The 26,534-nt window shown below is 42.9% G+C and overlaps 1 protein-coding gene across 1 annotated transcript in view; it reads left to right on the forward strand.

Moving 5' to 3' along the window:
- Positions 1-600: 600 nt before the first annotated feature.
- LHFPL3 (LHFPL tetraspan subfamily member 3) overlaps positions 601-26,534 on the forward strand; it is a 197,030-nt gene continuing 171,096 nt past the window's right edge. Inside the window, exon 1 of the mRNA XM_009484255.2 lies at positions 601-1,069. Within this exon, the coding sequence (XP_009482530.2) occupies positions 601-1,069 (469 nt within the window). The remainder of the gene's footprint in view (positions 1,070-26,534) is intronic.

Raw genomic sequence — 26,534 nt, forward strand, 5'->3', positions numbered from 1 at the left:
TGTGAGGGAACGGATCGCACAGGTTTTTAAAAGAACCCCCAGACGGGTTTTAAACTTTAAGACCCGCTGCCTGAGCACGTCTGCCAGGACAGGCCGCCGGAGCGGCGCCGGCAGCAGCTCGGCCGGGCAGCCGCTGCCCCGGCCGGGCGAGGCGCCGCGGCCGCCCGCCCGCGGAGGGGCTGAGGGGAGGCCCCGGCTGCAGCGGCCCCGCCGCCCACCGCGGCCCCTCGCCGCCTCCCCCGCCGCCGCCTCCCCTCACGGAGGGCGCCTGGGCCGGGCGGGCGCGGTGGCGGCTGGCGGCCGGCGCGGCGAGGAGCCGCGGGCGGGCGGTGCGCGGCGACCGGCAGCGCTGAGGCGCGGTAGGCGGCGGCGGGCCCTGCTGGTGCCGCTGCCGGTGCCGGTGCCGGTGCCGCCGCCGCCGCCGCCGCCGCGGCTGGCGCGGAGCCGCTGAAGCCGGGCGGAGGGGCTCGCCGGCTCTCGCACGCAGCGGCGGCGGCGGAGCGCGTCGCGTCGAGCGAGCGAGCGGGGAGGAGGAGGAGAAGGAGGAGGAGGAGGAGGAAAGGAGGAGGAGGAAGGGGAGGGGGGATCTTCTCGGCGAGGATGCCCGGAGCGGCTGCAGGGACGGCGGCGACAGGAGCAGGCTCGTCAGGAGCGGCAGCAGCGGGGATGCTCCCGGCTCAGGAGGCGGCCAAGATCTACCACACCAACTACGTGCGGAACTCGCGGGCCATCGGCGTGCTCTGGGCCATCTTCACCATCTGCTTTGCCATCGTCAACGTGGTGTGCTTCATCCAGCCCTACTGGATCGGGGACGGCGTGGACACCCCGCAGGCAGGCTACTTCGGGCTCTTCCACTACTGCATCGGCAACGGCTTCAGCCGGGAACTCACCTGCCGGGGCAGCTTCACGGACTTCTCCAGCCTGCCCTCGGGAGCCTTCAAAGCTGCCTCCTTCTTCATCGGGCTCTCGATGATGCTCATCATCGCCTGCATCGTCTGCTTCATCCTCTTCTTCTTCTGCAACACAGCCACTGTCTACAAGATCTGTGCCTGGATGCAGCTGACCTCGGGTGAGTGGGGGCAGCGGCCCCGGCCCTGGGGGGGGGGGGGGGGGGGGGGGTGCTCCGCGCCGCCCTGCCCGGCCCTGCCCTCCCCGGCCCCGCGGGGGGCACGGGCGGCTCCGGACAAACTTGGGGCGCCCGGGCCGGGGGGGCGTGCGGGGCGCGGCGGGAGGGGTGCTCGGGGGGCCGGGGTGCCCCGGCGGCCTTGCGGAGCGGTGCCGGTGCCTGCCCCGGGCCGCCCCACCGCCCGCGGGGGTCCCGAGCGTGGGCCGAGGGCGGGCTCAGCCCTCGGCCCCTCGCAGCCCCCCGAGGAGCAGGGGTGCCCCGAGCAACTCTCCGGTCTCGGACTGCGAACCCACCCGTGAGCATCGAACAGCCCCGGCGAGGGCTGTCGGGCAGCGGCGGCCCCAGGCTGTCCTCCAGCGCTTGGTCTGTCGCTAAAGGTCAGGAGAAAATGGCAGTGGGGGCCGTGGGGACGCCTCGAGCGGGCGACGGTGGGTGAAGGCAACTGCCAGCCTGTTGAAGGTTGGTCCTGAGCCCTGGTTTGCACCTGGTCAAGGCAGAGCCCACTTGGGTTCAGCAGGAGGGGATGGCGAGGTCTTCTGCTGGCCGACTGGAAGGGCAGCTGAGGTCGTTGGATGTGAGATGCATGAGTTTTGGTTGGGGTCTGTTCCCCCCGTTCACAAGGTTTATTTTCCTCTGTGTGTTGGGAGTGTAAAGAAAAAAAAAAATCATTTCAGTTGTTGGTTTTGACTCAGAAGGTCTCCTGACTTTGACTTTCCCAATCATATCCAGTGTCTCCCTGGGGAAAGCGCATGGTAAGAAGGAGGGAGAACACCAGGACATCCCTTTTTGCATTTTGCAACACAGCTTTCCCTGGGAGTTAGTAGAGAACTGGTGATTTGTCTCCAGCTGGGAGGCAGAGGAGGAGAAAAGAATGGTCTGTAGAGTTGAGATAGTAATAAACTCAGTTTTAGCGAGATAGAAAAGATCCATTCTTCAATAATTTGGAAAAAAAGAAGTCTAAAATCAAAGCATACCTTCTACTTGTCCTCCCGGTAAACCCTGAAATTGAGAAGTTTTTGCTTTGCATGAATAATCTGTTAGGCAAAAAGAGCAAAATGTCTCCGAAATGGGCTCACAATCACTTTTTCAGTCCCCTTAATTGACCTACATTCATTCCAGTTTCCAAGCAATAATTCTTCTGAGTTGTTTGCCGAGCAGCTTCAGCATTATTCAATTTGCCACCTAGTCCATGAGGCTTAGTGGAAATTTCTGGTTTGTGTGAAACAGCTTTAACCATTTCACTCTGTGATGCTGTTTTTATGTGTATTATATATATATATTTATGCTGTTTCCATCGCTTAAGTTTCCGTATGGTTTCTTTCTTTTTCACTTGGGGATTGATCTGCAGTCACCTGAGGTTGGTAGATTTTTCCCTGATTCCAGTGAGACTAGGCTTGGGTTCATTGTCTCTGCATTGGGAATCCTGTCTGATACTGGTGGCTACTTTGTCTGTTCAGTAACACGCATTCTGATATGGTCTTATTAATTGTACACAGTCATGTCACTTGGCTCCAGGCAGAGCAAACTGTTTCATCTTTGCACCGCTGTCGTCCCCTCTGCTCCATTAAGGACTTTTGCTTTCAGCTGTCTCCTTTCCTTACGGCTCCTCTGGTAAGAGGTGGCATGAATATTCACTGGTTTGGTGCATCCTCAGCCTGTTTTGTTCATGTCCAGTATGCAGTAGGACAGCATAATTTCCAAATCCCTTACACTTTTCAGCGTCAGAGATAATGGTGTTTTATTTATATGGTTCCACTGCTTTATGCCAACAGAAGCTAGTGCAAGGTAGATAGAAATGAATCTGATTCCTTTACTACATTTCTGCACAGGTGAATAATAATGTTTAGAAACCACTGCATGCAGCTGATCTACAGGAGCCCAACCAGTCTATACCATGCTGAACATTGAAGAGACGTTTTCAGGCAAAATAACACAGTGTTTTTGTCATCTCCAAAGCTGGTAGATATACTGTTGGCATTAAAAGTCAACAAAAGGAATTTTAAGTCAGCAGCAGAATCACTTTTCAGACCGCTTACCTCCAAAATTAAAATAATAGGGGAATACATGTATAGCTAAGTGGTTATTGGCCATCTTTCCTGGTTTGTACATGAATGCCCTGGAAGAACTGGAACAATGTTGGGTGTTGAAAGAGCCTGACTTTGTTGTTTGCTGAATGTTGTACCTTAACTCAGCATTTACCTGACTGTTCACTTCTGTATGACCTCAAAGAAGTTTCCTCAAAGGGAGAGAAAACTACCAGAAAATCCATATTGGTTTGGGTTGCATCCTTTGAAGAAGAAAGCAATGGTCGTGGGACAGAAGGATAACTCAGAATAAAATGTGCAGGCCAAGAGAGTTATAATGAGTTCTGATAGGTCTTCTGTGAGCTATATGACATACTTCTGTTATTATTTTACTGTTTTGAAAGTATAAGTAGTAGGCAACAATAAGCTTAAGATGCTTATCTCGCAAATAACAATATAGTAATGTCATCTACATAATGCATATAGTTCTGCGAGTACAGGAACCAAATTGAACCTGAAGTAGTGAAATAAACAAGTATGTGAGCTTTGATTTTGCTTGCTATTATGTACCTTAGTAGTGTTAGCATTCAGTTAGATCATATAATAATACTTAAAATTGATGTAATTTAAATCTCCTTAGAAGCGGTTTTTCGACGTGGTATCATGCTTGATTTAGGATTGCAAATAAAAGCTTAGGAACTAATTTCTTTAAAAGAAAGATTTTGATCACGTTCTGTCCTGCATGAGTCATTATAAATTGTCAGCATGATATAGCTCTTGTTTTGAAGAGGTGTATTTTAAATAAGGAAAAGATAAAAAATATCTTGGACACATGTATTTTCAATCCTTGTTGCTGTCTAATCATGTCCATGACATGATTAAGCAGAAAAACCCTGGGAAAAAAGCTATTTCCTTTGTGTACGTGAGGACAACATACATTAGACTCCCTTATGATTTTGCCATGGTTTAGGCTGGGTTTTTTGTGCCATGTACATAACGCTGTCAGGGTATACTTGATATCTTGAGAGCCAGTGTTGGCAGCCTCATTCTCTATCCCCTAGCCTCCCCTTCTGCAATTTCAAAATTATATGTAGAAACACTTGCACGTACACTTACCTAATTTGAGCAGCTGCATGAACACAAACACTTAGTGAAAGTGTTAGGAATGAGGTATTATTGCTCATTACTACCCTACCTCTAAAGTTTGCAAGACACCTCACAAATCAAGATATTTCTTGAGATTTATTCCTTTATGAGTTAAATAAATTAAACACTTCAGTTCTGTCATTGTGATTTTTTTTCATTATTAGACATTTGCCATTACTTATTTTCTTTACTAGGATGTTGCAAGTTACAGCAAAGAGAAAAGTAGAGAAAGCAAAAGAAAGGCATAGAAGTGTCCCATGGACAAGTAGGATGAAACCAATATATATGTTTTTCAGGAGATGCCTAAGCCCATGCCCACAATAAGAGGACAGTTGAACAAAAAAGCATAAAACCTCTGTATTTTGTCAAACTGCAGGCCCACCTAGTCCATTGATCTCCCACAGTGGTCTGTAACATGAGCCCACAGAAACACCAGAGCAGTGAAGCTCATTTTGGCCTCGGTACTCTCTGTCCTCCGGCACTTGTGTTCAGGGCTTTCTTGAAGTAAGTCTTGGCATTTAAAAGGTCTTGCTGGAATTTCTTGTTTATGACTTCTGTCACCTTTTGAGCCTGTGTAAACTTTTAGCATTTACAGTGCCCCCGAGCAAGGAGTTCCACAGCTTAGTATGTGTTGTATAAAGATTCAGTAGGTTTTTTTATGTTTTAAACCTTGTACCTGCCCATTTCATTTGATCCCCCCAGCTCATGTATTGGAAGAGGCTGTGAACAGGGGAGTCCCAGACACCTTCCCTGTGCTGGTCCTGATTATACCTTTGCTGTGTCCGCTTAAGTACCTGTTTTTGAGACCTGATGAATCTTTGGTTTCTTAGTCATTCCTTAGTCGTTAGGTTGTACCATGCCTGTGTTCATCCCTGCTGCCCTGCCCACAGCCATTTCCAGTCTACTGTATCCTTTCAGAGGTGGTGGGACCAGAACTCCATGAACCAGAACTCCAATATTCAAGACAGACAAGCCAGCCATTTATACAGTGGCATAATAATACTCTCTCTTTCATCCTTTGTTCCTTTCCTAGTAATTTCTAATACTCACTTTTTCACTGTTATTGAACAGTGGGCTGATGTTTTCACAGAACTACCTATTATAACCCCAAGATCTCAGTCCTGAAGTGGTAATAGTTACCTTGGAGCACATCATTTTGTGTAGTTAGGTTTTTTCCCCTCAAAGAAATGACTTCATATTTGTTAATCTACATTGACTTTAATTTGCCTTTTTATTGCCTAGTCACTCAGTATAGTAAAGTCTTTCTTCATAGTCAGCCCTTATCTTAGCTATCCTGAATGAATATCAGCAGCAAACTTTGTCACCTCACCATTTACCCTGTTTTCCAGCTCATTTATAAATAAGCGAGCAGCTCCCAAGTTCCAGCACAGATCCCTGCAGGACTCCACCATTGACCTCTCTCCGCTTGGAAAATTGACAGTATTCTCCTACCATCTGTTTCTAATTATTTATCCTTGCAAGGATATTTATTTTTATCCTCTGGGAGTTTAGTTTTTTTAAGACTTATGAATGACAGATTTATCAAATGTCTTTTGGAAATCCAAGTGGACTTTGTTAACAAAAATTTCCACAGTATGCATTATTTTTTATTTCTTTGGAGAACTCTAGTAGTTTTGTGAAAAATGACTTAAAATAGGTGTATTGGTCCTACCTTCCTCACTTCCTTCCATCACACAAATATGCCATGTTTGTGCACATGCTGAAATACTCTGTTGTCTTGCATAGTTCTTGCCGATTTATGTGGTGCGGGTATCAGTCTTTCTGTGGTTCCCCAGGTTTTCCCTGGACCTGTTTTAAACCAGTTTTTAAAACTGGTTTCATATTACTCGATTGCCAGTTCTTTGGAGCCAAAGCAGCCATAAGAGAGAAGTTATTACATGCTACAGTTAAAAGTTCATTTAAAACAGGGAATTGTTTCAGAATGAAGAGGTGAAATTCTCCATTGCAGCTGTGGTGGTGTTTGCCTTTATAGTTGAAATCAGTCTGCAGGACCAGGTGACTTTTATGTAAGAGTCTTAAAAGGCTTGACCTGGATGTTCTTGAGCCTTTGTTACTGCTGTTTGTCAGGTCTTGGTATAGGGGTAAATTCCAGAAGGCTAGAAAAAAAACCCGGTCTTGCGCTAGTGTTTGAGCAGGGTGCCTAGTGGAGTCAGACAAGGATCTTGTTTGTAGCCTCAGTATCCTTAACAGTTAGTTGGGAAAGTAATATACATTCATGGCTGCTGAACTTTGCAGGTGACACAAAAATTACTTGTTTAATAAATCATAGTTATTTATTTAATAAATTATGGTAAGGATAGGTAATTCCATAGACTAATTTGGATGTCATAATAACCTGGGCTTGCTTCAACAGCCTGTATTTTAATACACCAAATGCAATGTAAGACTTCTGGAGATCAAAATGTAGGAGGCGTCCTACTGATGGGGGAGTTGTGGAAATTATGTGTTACAGAAAACAGTTATTTAGAAGAGAAATTAGAGGCTGTGGTAGATGGGCATGCATGTGAGCTCTCACTGCAGTGCTGCGTTTAAGAAGTCCAATGTGGCCTTAAATGTGTATGCAAAAAATGGGACTACCCTTGCCCACAGTGGTTCCTGTGCCTACTCTGTCCAGGTCAAACATCTGTCAAGACTCCCTTTCAACTATAAAGTAGAAAGTGTTTCAGGACTGATTTGAATAAAAGAAGAAGAGCTAAAAGGATGACATTTCTTGTTATTCAAAAGAAGATTAAAAATTGACAGATTATGGTGTATGAGGACCTACAGGGGGAGATTTCAAGTCATGCAGTGCTCCTTAACTTGACAAATGCTGTGTTTGGAAGCTGAAGTTACACAAATTTGCATTAGCCATGAGGTATACACATTTGTAACCTGTTAAGTTTCATTTCTTAATTATCTTTACAGCGGTTTCTTCTTCACTTAAAGTCTTTACATAAGTTTGGATGCCTCTTTCTAAGAGGCATGGCCTAACTCATCAGAAGCAAAGGACCTTAACCAGCACTGCTGCCAGCTTTTGTTCCCACCATGTACCCCAGTGGTAAAGCGAGAGGCACATGGGAGGCCAAAGGGAGAGGAAGGCAAGTCCAGGAACATCGAGCAGGTTTTTGAACTGAGTTTCAGCACTGATGCTGACTTTAGTAAGAGCATTAACACCCCACACCCCACCCAGAGGGTGAGGTGACTGAGCTTATTTAGTGGTCTGTGAGCAGTAGTGGGTGTCAGACCTTTTGGGAGAGAATTCTGAAAAACTGGGGATACTGAAGCCTCTGAACATGGTAAAATGAGGATTGCCTCCGCGTCTTGGGGAAATGGGGTGCTGGAGCTGTGCGGGCAGGCGAGGAGCAGGGAAAAAGCTGAGTGCTCTGCTTGCCAACAAATAGACTGTCTCATCAAGCCTATAAGGACATCTCCTCATTCAAGCAGGCCTGGTGGGTGTGCTTTGTTTTCCCAGAGGAGAAATCATGCTGCCAATATGATTTTCTGTCTGTTCAGCTCCAGAGGAAAGTTTCCCATCAGGCTTAATAGACATCCCCAGTGCGTCCCTCATCCTTGGGCTGGGAGTGCCCCATGGTAGCTTCCGCTCTGCTGCTGTCACGCTGGCTGCGATGAGTGTTGCCATACCAGCTTGGGAAGTGCTCATGTCCTAAAATGAGTCAGCAGGTTAGCTGGGTAGGTTGGAAAGATGAAGAACTGAAGATTTTATTTGGAAGTTGTGGGTGAAATGAGCAATGGAGCTGTGCAGCCTTTTTGGTTTCATTACTTTGTTTGAAATAAACATTTTCATGTATTTCATGCTTTGGCTATAAAAATGAAGGTAAAAGGTGTATCCTGTGAACAGTGGAAATGAGGGAGGAATGCTGTGGCCCAGTGCCCCCTCTCCAAGTAATTTCTTTCCCCATATACCCTGTGCCCACAATATCAAAAGTTCTCTCCTGCATCCCGTCATCCCTTGCCTTCAGTAGCTAAACTCTCCAACTCCTCACAGGCTCTTCATCTGTGTGGTTGACAAGGACACAGTATGTATTGTAGATGGCAGAAAGCTATTCTTGTGTTGCTTTGATGTCCTCAAGTTGCCACCTAGATTTGTTAAAGGATAAACTATCCCTGCCTTTCTAATGGTGGGAATTTGGGATACTTTCTGCTCTGCCCAGGAACCAGCTTTTTCAGAAAACTTGCAGAAGTTTAGTATCTTGGAGGCTTGTAGCATCAGTCAAATTTGGTTGTAATTGGTCATCAGGCTCAAAATCACACAGCCACATAATTCCTGATCCCAGAGGGAACCTGGCTAAAATACATCATGTAAGAAGTGTATATCATTTATTTGTATAAATGATTTGGGATTTTGATAGCAAAACTTGGTTTTGAAGGATAAAGGTGTTTTGGGAATGGAAAAGAGATATTTTGGTTTTTTTAGGAGTGTAATAAAAATTTCAGTATCTTATAACTCTGCCAATTGCCTTTTATGAACATCCTGGGGCTGTGGTCCACTGTTTGAAAAACAGTAAAATAACAGAATAGTAAGATATAAAAGGAAATGCATGAAGTTATCCAGGCAATTGAGGATTAATTCCATTTCACTGAAAAAAAGATGTATGGGAGGGAAGAAAGGAGGCGAGAAAGAAACTGGGAGAGAATTTAAAAGAGGAGAATATCACCTATTGAAATGTGGGGAGCAGAGAACTTGAATACTGTTGGGAAGGAGAAATGGGAGTGGGGTTTTGGAAAGCAGCTGGTGTTGGCGCAGCTCTACTTTCTTGCACCTGAAGGGGCTTCACTGGTATAGGATACAGCTGCTGCTGAGTTCTTTCAAAAATTCCTTCTAAAAGTTTAATGAAGAAAATTGCTATATGGGAAATGAAACCAGGAAGAGGGGAAACATATGGATATTGTCAGCAGTAGAAGGCATGGAATAAAAGAAGGCTAGATTTCAAACACTAAGCTTATTTTACCTTTTCAGAAGTGAACCTTTTTAGCACTGTGGTATAAACAGCATTAGCTTTGATCTTGCAAACATAAAGACGGCAAACATATCAGACCAGAAAATCTGTGGTGTGATCAGACAGTGTGGACTCAGTATTTGAAAACTAACAAGATCCAGCTGTGAGGAATGGCAGGGTCACAGTAGTGAGGCATCACAAAGAAAAAAATAAAAACATTTTTGCTCAGAAATGGTGAAATGAAAAAAAGACATGAACAAGCCTAGAGCCTGAAAAGTCTGCAGAATTCAGTAACATCGGTTGCTATCAGCATTGTTAAAAATGCAGTGGCAGCAAGACAGAATGAATAGCTAGAATATGCATTACTGTGTGGAACAGTGTGCAAATCCCAATTACTAAGAGAGAATTACGGCTAGAATCGTTAAGAAGGGGAATATAATAGACTTCAAGATCTGTCTATTCTAAGAAAGATATTGTCTGTCTTCACGTTGGCATTCAAAGATGCAGAAGACTTGAAACAAGATGGCCTTAGAATGAGAAGGTCATGCATACCGGCGGAAAAGGTTCCTTTATTTTCTCCTTGAGAAGCCAGATGCAAATTTATGAATTTCATTGATTTTAAAAGGTAGCTGATGGCCTCTGTGAAGAGCCTCTTTGACACAAGCACATCATGTGCTATTTCAGAGAATATTATTCAATCAAGTAATTGAGACTGCATCAGAAGGAGAGAGCTGCAGAATAAACGGTTAGAAATAAATTGTTACAAACAGTTGATGGGTTGTCACACATTCCACTTTCCTTATTTTTCTGGTTATGTTTCAGAAAGGAAGAGTTTATAGAGAAGATAGCTAGACATGCTGTACTTGCAAGGTCAAAGACAAATATTCTGAGTTGAGAGGTTTAGAAAACACTACTTGTGAAACCTTGGGAGGTTCTTTTGTTTGCTGCTAAAAGTCAGAAGTCATGTGCCTTACCTGTAGAAGTTCATTGAATAAGGTGAGTGATCTCATGCGATTAACATGGCCAGAATGTGTCTTGTACCGCCGTGCTAGACTGTACCTCTGCAACCTCTGCCCTACAATACTTTATTTGTCACAATGGACTTTGTGTGCAGCAGAAGTGTGAATAAAATAGGACAAGGTCTCTTAAGATCGGGGAAGATTTTAGCAGGGAGGGGAGGAGGACAGGCTAGCAGCAGTGTATTTTCCTCCTGTCTGACCTCCTGCCTCTTCCTCTGCAATAACAGGCTTCCGGAGAGGCTGCAGAAAAGCGAATGCTGCTCAGCTCTTTGTAACATGGAGTCTCTTGATGTGGGCAAGAGGATTCTTGGAGAGGGCTGTTTTGCAACAGCCAAGATGACAGTGTGTCAGTGTGAAACACCTACACAAATGATCCCGTGCTTCTTGGAGATTAACAGTCTTCAAAGTTAGGCTCAGACATTTCCATATCAAGTCATCATCTCCTCAGCTTGCCAGGGCCCAACAGGGGGATGCAGTGGCTATGCCTGTACCTGCAAATTAAGCATGTACAGAACCACCCTCTGGTGCAGAGTCAGCTGGCACACTGGCCAGTGTCCATACTATTACATTTTTTTGCCTTCTAAAACTGGGTCACCGAGCTCATATTGCCTATTGGGAACCATTCCTGGCATGTCCTAACTTGCAAACTGTGCCCTGGCAATATTTTGGAAGATTGTTAGATGGAACAGACTAAAACCACTCCTGTGACACATGCTGTGGGACAATTCTAACAATTTAATAGTGCAGACAGTTGAGTTTCAATGCCTGGGAATGCTCCTTGGCACTGCTTAATTTATCTGTGTAAACATAATCAATATGGAGCAAAGTCTCAAAATGAGGAGCACAAGAATTGCCTGTGCAGGAAAGTTAAGGTGACATGGGATTTAGTCCTTCAATTTAAACTGATTTATAACTGCAACTCAGTGCCATAGTATTAATTTCTGATTTGTTTTTGTTTAAATTAATCATAAGAAATCTGTGGATGAAAAATTTGTATGAAGTGTAGTTTGTTTCGAAACTAGACTTAGTAATGACCTTGAAAAAGAAAGATGTTTGTAACCTTTGGCAAGAGGAAGAAGCAATCAAAGTAGAACAAGCCAGAGAAAAGTTTTTCACCTACAGATAGTGGCAGAATGTTACCCATGAGCCTAAAAATCATAAATGACATGCAGTCTACATCAGAGAGAAGATTCATGTTTCAAAATCAGATTTTCCCCAGGATTCAGCACTGCCAAGAGTGGACAAGCAGCAGAACTTGAGGCTCAACGGTGCAGTTAGGTGCATGGAGACTTTAGGCACTTTCATCTACAGGAGAGTTTAATTACAGCTTTGGATTTTGTTCCTGCGTTGTGTGTTCTATTCTATCTTCAGCTTGGCTAATACATCTTTGAATACTACAAAGCTGTTATGTATGGAGTCTTTACTTGAGAGATGTTCAGTGTAGCTTCACAAAGAGTTAATTCAAAGTTTGAAGATTAATTCCATGAGACTTTCCATGAAAATAAAATTATTCATCCTTGTAGCTTTATGTTCCTCTAAAGAAAGTTAATTATTACTTGGTTGCTGTGTGTTAGTATTTAGCCTTCCTATTACTGGTGAAGTTATATTAGAACATCACTAAAATAAAAAGCTTGAAATTGCAATTCACGGTCATTATACTAGGAAAATATAGTCCAAAATAGTCCAAACATGCTGGTGGCTTACCAGCCACAATCGCTTGCATTTAGTTCATGTCAGCCATTTGTATTTGATAGGATTTGTCAGTTAGTATGACATCATCAGCTGGCTCACCAAGAGTCATTTCCAAGCTGACACTTCACCGTTTGTCAACCTTGAGGAGCGAGGCGGTAGTGATGGCACGGACTCACTGGTGCAAAATGAAAGGCCACGCAGCTGAGGACGGATAACAGTGAGCGAAGAGAGGACCTCAGTGTATCTGTTCACCAAAGGGTGGGAATGGGATGTCACTGTAATGCAGCTGTGAAGAGGGCAGATGTGATCCTGGCATGTATTTTGTGAAGTATTTCCAGTTGAGCTAGGGCAATGTTGACACCATTATGTGATGTACTGTGATATTTCATGTGGGATTCTGGGCACTGATGTCCAATTCTGACTGAGAAGGCAATAGCTGCGAAAAGGAAAACCAGTGACCGGTGATATTTCCTGCAAGGAGAAAACTAGGAAAGCTTGGTTAGTTTAACGTACAGAGAGGAAGATTGATAAGATGTCCATGACTGCTGTCTAAAAACACATGGAAGGGCTAAAACAAACGAGGAAGGGAAAAGAACTGTTTAAGCCAGTGATTTTCACTTCAATTTGATTTGATTTCCTAAACTTTTTCCAAAGATGATGCTACATGCCCTGTAGCATTGTTAGAGCAAATTACAGCCTGTTAGGCCTGCTTTGCTTCATGACACTTTAAAAATTTCGGAAGTAGTTTATGATACCCTCCTGAGGCCATGGACCAGAGAGTAAAAACTAACGATTTTAAACTTGTGGCTAATGGTGGGACAAGAACAAATGGATATTATCTGGATATAAATCACTTCAGCCTGCAAAATTAAGAAAAGGTTTCTAACTATTAGAGCAGCAAGGTTCTGCAACAACTTTCTAAAGGGAGGAGATTTGGTAAAATAGTGAGCTGTACACTGGAAACAGATGAGTGTCTGAAAGAGATTACAGAATGCGGTGTTTGTAACAGCATGCCTTGTTCCTCTCTTTCTCATTTCTCAGAACTGATTCATCTAGGTGAATGCTCTTTTCTATTCTACTCCCATTTGTTCTGTTTTTCAAACAGTATCACTCCTATCTCAGTGCCTCCTAGGATTAAAAATAGACAGTGACCAGGATCTATAGATCTGCCAAGGGGGGCTCCATTGCTGCCTGGCATTCTGACCAAACAAGCAAGGGTTTTCCTTAAATTCCCAGCAAAACTGTAAAACAGTGTTAACAACAGCTGCTGCAGTAATGTGCTTCACATTTTCCCTTTGCATTCAACATTTTCATGTGACTTGGATATTTAGTTTCCTTTAAGAAAATTGAATTTATGTCAGCTAAATACTGATATTTACAAGTGAAAGTGGTTGAAAAATCTTTAAAATATTCTAAAATACCAAGGTTTCAGGAAAAACAGTTTACAAATCATCAGTTCTATGACTAACCTGAGATCTAGTTTTGCTAAGGATGTTTCCTTTGTTGTTGTCCTAAAGTTGTTGTCCCTTGTTATCTCTCCATGCACGTAATTATTTTGTGATGCCATGCTGCTACGTAAACAAGAAGCTATTTAGCTTCCTAAATAGCTAAGAAACATGTAAAATCTCTTCATCTTGTTGATATGTTACTGGATGCTTCATTTTTTATGTTAAAAGGTTTGTCTCAAATGCATTGGATGTTGTAGAAAGAATGGGCTCGTCAAGTGGTCTTTGCTAACGCAGGATGGGAAGTGGAGCAATGCGGAGTTCCCTGTTCCATCCTTGCTGCCTCCTTTCCTGCCTCCCGTGGCAGTTTGAGAGGGAGAGAGAGGAGGGAGCGCTTTGTCAACAGGATGAACAAGTGTTCGGTGCATCAAACAACTGTATGTATGGCACACCCTGAGCTTCAAATTAAACTTTTAATCTTGTACATTTCTATGAAAGCTATCGCATGCAGTATGCATACTTAAAAATGCCTGTTTGGGATTTTACACCCTTAGGGACAGATCTGCAGATACAAGTATCTGGGTTTAAATTTAGCCTCACTGAAATCAGTGAGTTTCTATGTGAACCTAAGATGGTATATTTAATAGCTGAATGTTAAACATAAAACACAACATTTCATTTAGTTTTAATTATATGGTATATTGGAGGAATTCTGCTGAGGCAAAAATGAGGTTGTCTGGGAAATTGTAAATGGATTTTTGTCTCTTCCCAAAAGGCGTATTTTTTTTTTATTCTTTGGGACTGTTTTTTCCCAAATCAAGTCTGAACCAAATGCAAAGCACACTTCTACAGACAGCTCCATTTTACTTTACATCAGGTGTTGGGTAAGCATAGATACTACAGCAGGGATGTGCCAGAGAACGTGCAATGAATTACATGACTACACAGATCTGGCTTAGCCTGCCAGACTGCAGTAGGGTGCTATCACCATTGGCCTTGTCAGATCTAACCTGGCTCTGGCAAGGCCAGTCAAGTGTTTCTGCAGTGAATCCGGGAGTGTTCAGGGTCTTAGGATATGATGTCAGTCTGTGGAGGCAAAGCCATCAAGCAGTTGCCTACGTCCAGGTGTCTGTGCTTAAAATGCCGCAAGGATCCTGTCTGACCTCTAACTGCTTTTCCAGAAGGACACACATCTTCTATAGGTTCTCTGTCATCTACACAGGGATGATGTCTCACAAGTGGGTGGAACAGCTCAAGTGGCATTAGGCACCAACATGCTGGCAAGTGAATCAAACCGTAGCTTCTGCCCTTTAACTTGCCCGTAAAACACTTTCATTTAGGTTTCTCAGTCTGGAGCTGAATCCCACCCTCTGTAGTTATGAAGCCAACCTGGTCTCAGGCACCTAATTAGCCCTGGATATGAGCTGTTCTGAGTGGAGCCACCATGCGTGGGTGGCATGGCTGTTCTCTCATCTGGATAAGCCTTCAGAGATCCTGAAGTTGACCAAGTGCCTATGCAGCCAGCTAAAACTGCCTGCTTTGGCTAGTGGTCTGCAAGGGGGACCATCCATGGGGTTGACTGTAAGAGTGTTTTAGTTTTTGTTAGGAGTGCATTTTTAAAGTTAATCTTCCAGTTGTCCCAACTTACCACAATTTGATTCATGTTGTGGAGCACTCTTGGGTTATGCAAACTGGGTTTCTTTTTAAATAAACTGAACCAGCTGTCCTCCAGGAGTACACCTGATACACTTCTACCACTAATGTGTGTGCCTTCCACAGGACCAGACTAGGGCTCGTCCAAAGTGAAACCTCTGAAACACAAGCATTGTGGATATTAAGTCCTAAGCACTGTTTTACTTTTTACATTCACTCTGTTGCAATACACAACTTGCTGATGTAGACATAGGCTATGCTTTCATACATTGGATTTCATTAAATTAGGCTTGCCTGTGTCTTGGATTTATAAAGCTGTGTTTAGGGATGATTAAACAAGTATTTTGTTCTAAATCAGCAATATACTGTCAATCACAGTTCCTTCTTAATGTGCTTTTGCCTGGGATTGAAATAAAGCCACAGTGTCATAAATGCAGGTATCAGAAATATGATAAAGGAATTTGAATTACCTGATGCTGAAGGAGATTAGTGGATAGTGTATGAAGAGCTGCAAAATAGGTATTGACAATTGCTAAGCAAAGCTGTTGGTATTTATTGTTTCCATTTATCATAGTACTAAAAGTCAGGTTCTAATCATTTAAGTAAATACCTCAGTTCTGCTGAGGTTCAGTGATACCTGTCAGAGAGGAATAAATGCAAGTAGTAATGCGTACCTAACATGATTTTCTGAAAAGTTTTAATAGTCTAATATCAAATTGCATTAGTATTTTTTATGTAAGTTCTGCAATGCCTTAGTTTTTGATGCTTTATCCTCAACAGACATTGTGATATGTCATTAATTTGTATGTAGATTTAGCCAATTGAGAATAGGAGCAAGGAAAGTCATTGTAAATGAATGTTCATTCTTTTGTTCTGTGAAATAATGTATTTAAATTGTGATTTCTCAAGCTCTTCTAGAGTACATTGTGGTATTGTGCTGATCTAGAATCTGTTAGCATCAGTGAAAAGCTGCCCATTTGTTTCAACGGACTCCATCAGCTGAGCAAAGGATTTAAGCACATGCTTTGATGGGTTGGAAACATGTTTTAAATGCTTGACTTAATTGAAATCCAGAAAAAATACCCACCCATCTGAGGTTACAGATGTCAATCAAATATTTCCTGTATATCCCTTTTCATTATTTATACAAATTCAGGCATTATAATAAATAATGGGGTAGCAGATCCATACTAGAAAACTAAGGGGTTAACTTCTAAGGACCATTCAACAATCCTGAGTTGGTACTGAGCAATCTTACTCTTGCAAATAATCCCATTGTGTCTATGCCATTCAGCATTAGAGGAGCTATTAATTCTTATATTGTATGACATTATATTGAAATCTTACTGCACACTTGTAATGTTCAATATCCTGCTGTACCATCAGATGAAACACAGTGTGACTCCACAAGAAGAGAAAATTTGTCTTTATGATGTAAACATAAAGCGAGCCTTGTGCAATCAATTTTATACCCGATTAAGTCTTTTAAAGAGGAATGGCTGTATGGTCATTTGGTACCTAACATACTGCTGGCATGGAGCCACATGAGGATGCAGTGACAGACGGTAAGGTGGGATTTAATACACATTATACAACTGCAGAGCTTAGTAAAAGTTAGCATGAGTGAAATGATTTCATTAGCTTATAGCTAGTATACCAAATTGTCACATGCTGTAAAATGTATAAGCACATATAGTATAAAAAGGTGTACAGCAAGAATTGCCCTAGCAGAAGGTTAGAGAGGGAGTTGTAAAATTACGTATAATATCACTCTTTGGAAAGTACAGTGTAATGTAAGTATGGGGTTAGTACAGTGTGAGTCAGTCCCCCGAAGAACGAACAGCAGGATCCAGTTGCTGTCTGGCAATGTAATCAAAGACCATAGGAGTGAAAGTAAAGTGTTTGCATAATTAAGATTATGGAGATAAACTCCTACCTAAGTAATGAGACAGGTGTCTGTCAGTAACCTGCTTATATTTCTTACCCACCTAAATAATTTAAGTAATAATAAGCTTCCAAACTTCACAGTTATGCAGAACAATGTGAAACTTTACATTCACATTATTGCCTTCTGTCCCTCCCTGTCTCCTTCCCTCCCTTTCCGTCACATTTTGTGTTCCCACAGAATTATGTCCCTAATGAGACTGCAAGCCCCCTGGAGCAGAGACTGGATTTGATTTGATGTTTGAACAGAGCCTAACATAAGCTGAATCCTGATTGTGGCCTCCAGCCTTGACTGCCGTGCAAATTGCAGTAAAAAAAATAATTATTGTTTGAATTTTATTTGAGTGGTGTGAGTAGCATGAGCTTGATGAGCTACCCAATTTGCAACAATAGTAACTATGTACTGAACAGAGCCTGCTGTGCGACCTTGGGTAAGTCATTTCACCTTTCTGAATTTTGCCGGCTGTAAAATGAGAGTGAGATAATTCCTTAAAAAATGCTCTACGGGTATGGGCTGTTATTACTGCAAAGAACTGATTCCATGTGGATTCTGGGTCGGCTTTGTGCAACATGACCCCTCACCCCTAGAAAAACTCAGGGATCTCTAGACCATCTTAGTAGTAGTCAGTGTAAACAAGGAAAAATGGTAATTACCTAGAACAGGAAAAAGCAAAATTAAACATATTTGTGGATGTACATCACTGTGAGCAACCATCTGTAGGACGATAAATAGTGGCATACTTACATAAACACACTGGGTTGTCATTCCAAACAACATATTCTGTGTGTTTATCTCTGCATTAATGAGGTACTCAGCTCGGTTTTGACATCTGTCACTTTGCAATCATGGCAGTGCAGTTCTGAATTTGAGAACAAAATTCATGGGCATTATTTTAGCTTTTGATTCCATGCGCTGGAAGTACGTGTGATGCAACACATTTGGCCAAACCAGGTTTTTCCCTTGGATGACAAGACCAAAATGACTGGATAACATAAGCAGATGACATGGCTTGAAATGCATCAATTCAGGAACCCAAGCAAGTACTGAGGCCATGATCATCATGGACAGGCTTGAGAAGACTGCTGTCATACAGGGAGGAATGACTGACAGATAAGCAAGGTTTAGCTGATCCTATTTATTTGGTCACTTCAGCATTCAGCAGGGTGTTACACTTCCTTTTTGACTTGCTTTTTCTTTCAGAAGAGAACTGCAGCATATCCAGATATATAGCTCATGGCTCATTTACTCACAGTGCCAGTGAGTGCCACCACAGTGATTCTCTTTTGAACTTACATGAGTGACAGATTGTTCAGACCACTGGTTCTCAGCATCTCCAGCATACTGGCGTGCAGTAGGGTTTTCTGTTGGCAAGAATTGCTGCAGGGAACAGAAGTACAGTTGATACCCAAGGAGTTGCCAAAGATATTCAAGCCACATCCTGGGACCATGCAGATGAGTGCACTAGCTTTAAGTTCCCACAAGATTTAACATTTCACTTTTTCCTTCTTCTTATACATGTTCTGATTTTCAACTATGACTGCTTTGAGTGGATAGATGGTGGCATGCACAAAAGACAGCATAAATAGAGAAGAGGATCTGTTTACAGAGTGACTTAGAGGAACAGCAGCCAACACTGATTTTCTGCAACTGGGTGGAGAGGGGCAACCTCACTTTGATCAGAAGGATCAAATCTTGGAGACTTTCAGTGCTCTCCACTATAAATCAGAATTTAGTTTAAGTCTTGATAAAGAAGGAGGGCTTTCTCTTTCTTCACTGTTGGCTCCACTTACTGAAGTATTTTTCTTAGAAATATATTTGCCCTTTTTGTAAACAGTCTATGAAACTGAGCTAATTCTCACATAGGGCATGCTCATGAGAAAATGCAGGTAGCACAGAATTATAGGAACGGGTGATTAAGCACCCTTTGTGCAGTCATGGTTGATGGCTGCCTAAGTGGGTCCCACTGTAACATTTTAAAAGCAAATGGGTAGTCATTTGTGAGGCATTGCTACAAGCTAGATTCCTGGTGTCTGAAGAATATAGAAAAACCTGCAAATTGTCTCTTAGGAATTCTCAAAGGCTGTTCATGCTATGTATGCTCTGGTTGTCACTTTACTTGTGGTTTGACAGAAAAACTGTTGTGAGCCTGGAAGTAAAGGTATAATAGTGAAACTCCAGGTGAATAATCCTTGCTATTGTACTACAAGTATATCCGTTTCTTCTCTAATGCTAATACCCATCTGGGAAAAGTTCCCTTCCAAAAAGCGTGAAAGCAGTGAGAAGATAACAGTTTTCACCCAAGGCTAGTAATCTGGCAAAGATCTAGATACTATTCCTGAGCTGTGAATTTTAGTGCTACCTGCAGAGATGGTGGATGGATAATTTCAATCACAAACACTTAGAGAAACCTGACATGGGGCACTGTTCCCGGAAAGAAGTGCCAAGAAGGATTATTTTATTCTTCAGTGAGGTTTTGGGTGGTACTTACCTTATGCACTGAGAACCCTTTATAGGTTATTTCTTGAGCCACATTTTGTGGATGAAACTTCTGCTCCACAGCCAGGGAATGCTTCTGGCTGGGGAAAAAAAAAATCTATAGTGTTGGCAGCAAATTTTATGACATACTGGGTGATGTCATTAAGGGAGCTGTTAGCAATCTGTCATTTAAGGAACAGCTTCAGCTAGTCCAACGTAAGGGAAGTGATTTAATTCCGTGTCTGCTTGGATTTCTCCTATATAATCAGTGGACGCCCAGGAGAATTAGGAGGCACAGCATGATACTCTCCTGATTACTTTGCTGTCATCTCCAATTTATGGCCTAAAACGCATGAGAATAAAGTGTTCATGCCCAGAGGAGTTCACGAGGGCTTGTTACAGGGTGCTTCCCTGACTCATTTAGCTATGGTCACTGTACAGGGTAAGCACACTTGTGCAAGGAGTAACTGGGATGACTAGCATCTAGCTCAGGTTCTGCAAACATGGTTGCTGACAAATGGCAGGGGGAAGAGAACTCTGCAGGAGTGTCCACATAGAGGTACATGAGGAAGTGCTCTTCCTGGTGGAGGGCTGCACATTAACCCAGCTTGTATCCATCCCCTGAAGTTTATTGTGACTGTTACAGCTTTCTGTCAGCCTTCATTTCACCTCCAGGTGACTTGATCTTGTCTTCTGTGAGTTTTCCCTGAGGCGGGGAAGTGAAGGTATGGATGTCCCACAGAGAGGGCAGCTCACTAGAAATGGAAGGAGGGCATGTTCTTATGTTGCCTCTTGGAAAGCTCCTCAGCTCTTCTGTGCAATACGCAATATGTTGGTTATTTGTATTTTAGGTCAGAGAACAGAACAGCGGAAAATTGCCCCAAATTGTGGTTTGGACATGCTGCATAGCACATCCAGCCTCCTCCTGCTTTTATTATAGGACACAGAAAGCTGATTTGGGAGTGCCACCATCAGGAACCAAGCTGGTCCTCCCCATCCTTGCAGGGTGCAGAGCACAGTGCTGTGATGCTGTTGTGGGGATACAGGGTGATAGCTCTAGTTTGTTGCCAAAGGATGTGGAAAGCAGCAGCACAGGTTGCTTCAGAGAAGGATTAGACAATTAAGAGAGAAGAGATCCAGTGATGGCTGTTGAACTTACTGGTGTGCATGTTAGTCACTGATTCACCCTCTGGGGAGCAGATTGGTGGGAGTAAGGAGAGTGTGATGGGGGAAGAACACTTCATATTCATCTTGCTTCTCAGTGTCTGATATTGTCTGCTGTCGGAAATGTCATTCCAGGCTAGATGAAACTTTAGCCCACCAAGTATATCTGTTGTTGTGTATTAATTGCTCCTTTGCAGGTAGGTTTAACAAAGAGTATTTGTTCTTTCCGTGAGCCATGGCATATTCCAGCATGAAGTGCCAGTCAGAGGACTGCCAGACCATTAGCAACCTGGTTTGTATCTTGAAAGTGCTTTGTGAGACTTTTTCTCTTCATAAAATGAATTCACAGATCTACAGACTTTAAGGCTGGACAGGTCCATTAGTCAGCTTTACTGGATAACATACACCATAGAGTTTTACCAAGCTATTGCTGTGCACAACCCAAGTATGCTAATAATTGTTCCTTTACTTTACTAGGAACTGTAATGAGATGCAGTGAGTGTTTGCTGCCAGAGTCAGGATCATTCTTTTCCCTTCTCAGGAGATGGCTACTGAGTTTATCGTTTTCAGATATCCCGTGATTTAAAAAATATAGTTGTGGCTGATTTAGTAAATGGTTTGTGCATGACCTCTCTGAATGAAAAAGTGCCCTAAAGTAGGGGCAGTATCTAATAATACGTAGTTAGCATTTATATAGTGGCTTTCAACCAACTGTTTCAAAATATTTTGTACATGAGGATAGGCATGGTTATCACTCTCCCAGTTTTTTTTGGTCTCAGCAACTGAGGACAAAATGCTTTGCTGTCTGCCCATTCTTGTGTTGTACATCAGTAGCAGACTCTAGAATAGAATCCAGCCTCTTCCTCTGCTCTGTTGTCATCTGGGTCTAATCAAACTGGTACAATTCAGGCACAGCCTTTTATAGGGCCAGTGGTTCTGCAAGTAGTTGAGTGTGAAAGGAGTGGATGACCATAGCCTCAGCGACCCAACTTCTGAAATGCAACCGTTGTCCTCGGTCCCCAGGAGGTGGTGGGAATGATGCAGTGAGGGTGAGAGGTCAGAGGTGGGAGTGGAGCACGCTGCAGTCATGAGAGGTGAAGATGTGTTACATAGCAGGAAGCAGAATTAGCAGCAATGTGAACTCAGATACAACCGTTGATGATATTTGAATTCTTAAATCTGATTGTAAACTAACCATGAGTCAACTAACCATGAGTAGTCATGAGTCAAGACACTCTAGAATCAGAAGTCTGCATAAAAATACAACATCACAAAACCCAAATACATTTGGTAAGGGCTAATTGCCATTTAGAGTCATACCCTTTCAGATTCTCAAGTTTGGTCTACAACACCGAAGGTTAACATGACATTCTTGTGTACTCATAGATCTCCAAGAACCAGCTCTTTGATAAATCACAAAACATCTGAGATACTTGGTGAAATTCTGAGTGTAAGCAATGTTGGGGACAAAATGACAATTACCCTAGAAACTGCAGTCTGATCTTCAGTGGTAAACAATTCCAAATGTACTTTTTTAGGGGGGAAGAGTAGTTTTTAACCTAAGTAGGAAAACCAGTTAATGGGAGAAAAATTTGGAAATCTAGGTAAAATGACAGGGCTGGATGATGATCCTATATAAAAAAAAGGTTTTATGTGGAGGACAGAAAAATGGCAGAAAGGGTAGGTGTGTCTACAAGAAAATTTATGACAGTTAAGTGCTAGCATGTAGGGGAGTGTTAGAAATTGGAAAAATGCCTGCCTAAGAGAGATAAATTTGGCTATGCAATGATTGTCTGTAAAAGCAAAGTTTGCACAAAAAATCAGCTCTTGTAGGTTTTTAAAATAAATCTTAATTGTATAATTTCTAATAAGCTGCAAGGCTTATATCCTTATCATAAAATTCCTCTAAGCAGGAATTAAAAAAAGGCAGAATGAGATTTTCAGTTTCCAAAAATAGTTTGCCAAGAGCGGAGGTTTTTTTCTCCTCCTGATTGCAGGAGAAATCACTCTGCAGTGTTTTATTGAAGAACAAGTGGTACTGAGTAAAAGAATAATTGATAAGTGATTTTTCTCCCTTTCTATTCTCTAAGCTGGATTTTGTTGTGCTGTCTAGATGAAATATTCACGATGGCACTGACCCCTTTCTTGTGCAATTTGTCCAATGTTTGCTTGGAGATGTTCAGAAGTAGTGGAGCAGAAAATCCCTTGCTACAGCCAGCATTTGCTGGGGATTACTCTTCACACTGGTATGTGTTGAAGGAGATTCACTGGACGAAGTGATGAAACAGCTGTATGGTTTCAAGACTAGAAATCTTTTGTGAGCGTGATCAAGCCAAAAGTTGGAAAGCTGTGTTCTATATTTATGAAGGGGGTAAAAATATAGAAGATGTTGAACAGTTCTTTGAAGCGTGCACATTTGAGCTTCAGGTTAACAAGAGAGGTGAAGATAGTGTTGCCTCTTTGCTTCTTTTTGATTCCTAGGAAGAGTAATTTTGAGGCCGACTGGGGCTCCCCATTTCCTGAAGTAATCCTGAGTATTTGCTGATGTGTCACACTTGACTGTACTGACTTTGCTGCATTGCCGCTCTGAAGGGCATTCTTAAGCATGGGGCTTAAGTCTCAGCTAATTGAACTATCAAGATAAGTATACATAGAAATGACATACGTGTCTTGCAGAGTGACCAAAGGATTTGTGTTTTCTCTTGATAATTGGCCAATTTTGCTAGAACTCAAACTTGGGAGCTCGTCAGAGCAGTGACTCCTCCTGGATTCTAAGAAGCACATGTACGCAGGTCATACTGCAAGGGAAACTGCAATCAGAACACTTAATTACTTATTAACTTCTCCTGCTTCCATAGCCTGTCTTCATTATCATATTGTTGCCTTTTGCTCATTACAGACAGCTAACGATGGCTGACAGCAGAGCAGGTGCAACCTGCAGTGTGAGCAAGCCCCTTGGCTGCTCTGTTCCGTGTGTCAGACGTGTTGCAATGGCAACCTGGCTCCAGCACTGGCATTTTGGGAGCTGGAAACAATGGCGTTGTCCCTTCCAGCCTAAGCAGCTGTGTCAGAGAGGCAGAGAGGACAGCATCTCTCCTCCCTAAACTTCTCTTGTGTTCTCTAGATCTCTCGTGCCATTTTTATTTCTCTGTACAATCCTTCCCAAAAAATCTCTTCTCTCTTTTGACTCTGTTCTGCCAATTGGCCAAAAGGATTTGTGGCAAACACCTGAGAGGGGAGGTCTTTCTGAATTCAGCACCAGTTAAAGGAACTTACTGCCTGTCAGGTTAAAGAATGTTTCCTGAGGGGAAGGGTACCCCTTTGGTGATGGTGGAGGTCAGGGAAGCTTTCAGTCATAGGCTTGTATCTGCCGCGCTGTCCTCAGACTGTAGGCAAGTAACGTTCTGAATTTTATTTCTTACAGTCAGCTGAGCAGAAGACGATGTTATTCCAGCAAACTCTCAGTTATGCCAAGTAGTGGGGAGGTTGTTGAGGTAACCTGGATGAAGCAAAAATATGGATAGTATCAAGCATGCAGATAAGGCAGTAGGAACATGTGCATGGAGGAGAAGCAGGCCTGTGATGTTGTGGGTTGCGTGGTGGAGTGGTCCCTAGGCGATCTCAGGGTAAATACATAGAGCGTGGTGCTGTCTGAACGCAGCTGTACTGTTCCCTTTGTGGGATACCCACGGTAGGCAGCACAGAAGGTGTCCGGCTGGGATCGGAGCCCTGTTGTGCTGAGCCCTGTCCAGAAGGAGGTATAAAGAGACCACTCTGCCCCCAAAAGTTCCACGTTCAGAACAGGCAAGGCAGGAAGGGGAGCAGTGGCGGAGAGAAGAGAGATGGCCTAAGCACAGTGTCCCAGAGAGCCGAGAGCACAGTCCCCATCTCCTGGCTTGTGCTCCAGTCCCAGCCACTAAGCTCCACTGCCCAAAAGCGGTCTTGGGAGGGCTCTTTGGCCTAATGTCTGTGGATTGAGCTGAGCTGTTTTTAAAGAATGTTCTACCAAACTTCACTGAGAGATATTAGTGGTAATTACACATCATCTTGCTCCACGGTCCTCATTTCTAATTGCTTGGTCTCTTTCTCTACATCACTGTAGCACAGCTTGGCTCTGCATCCAGTCCATCTCTGCTCCACTGTACGGATGTGCGCTAAAAGTTTGTATACTGAATAGCTGCCATAAATGTACGATATCAGCTTTCCTAACCTGGTTAACTCAGTATTTTTTTCATTATTTGATTATTACAATATCAAAAGGTCTGACTGCCTTTGTGGATGGATGACTAGAGAATACATTTTTGTGAAAAGGATCTCTTTTTTTACTTAGGAAGCAATTCTAAAAATGCCTGAAAAATCCTTAATGATATTTATTCTACTCACCTGACCTAAAAATAGCTAAAGCAATTTGAGTAGGAATGAAAAATCGCTTGCATGTGGAGTTGCAGCTCTAAGTGGAAGGCAACCTACTCTGAGATCAAACAGTGAGGTAGAAGTCAGTATTTCCTAGTTTAGAATCTCAATTTTCATACTTCATGTGACTTTGAGCACATCATACAGTTTCTCCTTCTTTAAATCAGGTATGTGGATTACTTACTACCTAGGCCTGCTGTAGAAACATGATAGCTAACATTTCTAAAAGTCCTCAGTAAATCATGTCGTGCTACTTTGTAGTTGGGATGCATTTCAATATAACCCATAGCTTCATTTCATGTAGATCACACCACATTGGTTGGGTTTTCTTGAGAATTATTGTTCGAGAACAAGAGGTTAATATATAACCTGCTAAAAGCCTGTTTGGGCCTCAGGAAGAAAAAGGTTTCTCATCCCTGCTTTGCTCTCTGATCTGAGAGTGTTGGAGCACTTTGCAAACATCCATGAGCTGAGCCTCTTAACCCCAGCAGGAGAAGGGCAGCTATGCTGCTACTTAATGAGGAGAAAATTGAGGTTTAGAGAAACTTACACCAACATTTAGACTCAAGAGTCTAAGTCTGAAGATGCTGGTTTTCTGAGACTGGGTCAAGGTCTCTTGGGAAAGAGGTGACATGTCCAGGTCCATAGCCTATAGCTCTAGTCTCTTAATAACCAGATTACCCCTGCTATGACTGCCAAACTTTCCTCTAAATGGAGTTCACACAGAGTTATGACCGCTTGAACCTGGGAAGATTGACACTGTATTAGCCAATGACACAGCCAATGACCCTGATATGAAAATACGGCCTAGATTAACCAAAAATTCAGCGCTGTGTCTTCAGTGAGATATTATTTAGTACTGAATGACCTTTTCCATCACTTTCTTTCTATGACTTGTAAATGGAGATGAATCCAGGTTTGTCTAAGGTCACAGTGCTGTGGTGCACTTGATGGTAATCTTACAGTAAAACTACGTAATGAAAGTCTGTTACTGTAAAATCTCTCAAACAGCAGTCCTCTTATGTGCATACAGGGAGTCAGGGACCTCTGTGTGGTGTGGTCTGTAGGAGTCTGGTGCACAGGGGCTAAAAAAGTAATACACTATCTGCAGTGCCAGAAGGACCTTACCTTACCTCAGTGTAAGAGCCTGGAGAGTAGCGCAAGATTGCAGTGAGGAGGGGGAAGTGCCTTTTTTGTGACTAAGACATTGGGCACTGGTCTTCAAGCTGGTCTGTGTGCTAGAATCTTGTCCGGAGAGTGAAGTGCCTTTTCTTTCATGTGGAAATTCCATCTTCGTTGATTTTCACAGACTATAAGGACAAAGGCGACGTCTTTGAACACCTAGTCTGACCTTCTGGTTAATGTGGCCTACAAGACTTCCTGCAATTAATTCAGGTTTGAATTAAAAGGGGGGGAAAAAAAAAGAGAAAAAGAAAAAAAAATAGAAACTGGATTCTCCTGCCAGTCCATCAGA

This window comes from Pelecanus crispus, chromosome 1, assembly GCF_030463565.1.
Source record: "Pelecanus crispus isolate bPelCri1 chromosome 1, bPelCri1.pri, whole genome shotgun sequence".
Lineage (NCBI taxonomy): Eukaryota > Metazoa > Chordata > Aves > Pelecaniformes > Pelecanidae > Pelecanus > Pelecanus crispus.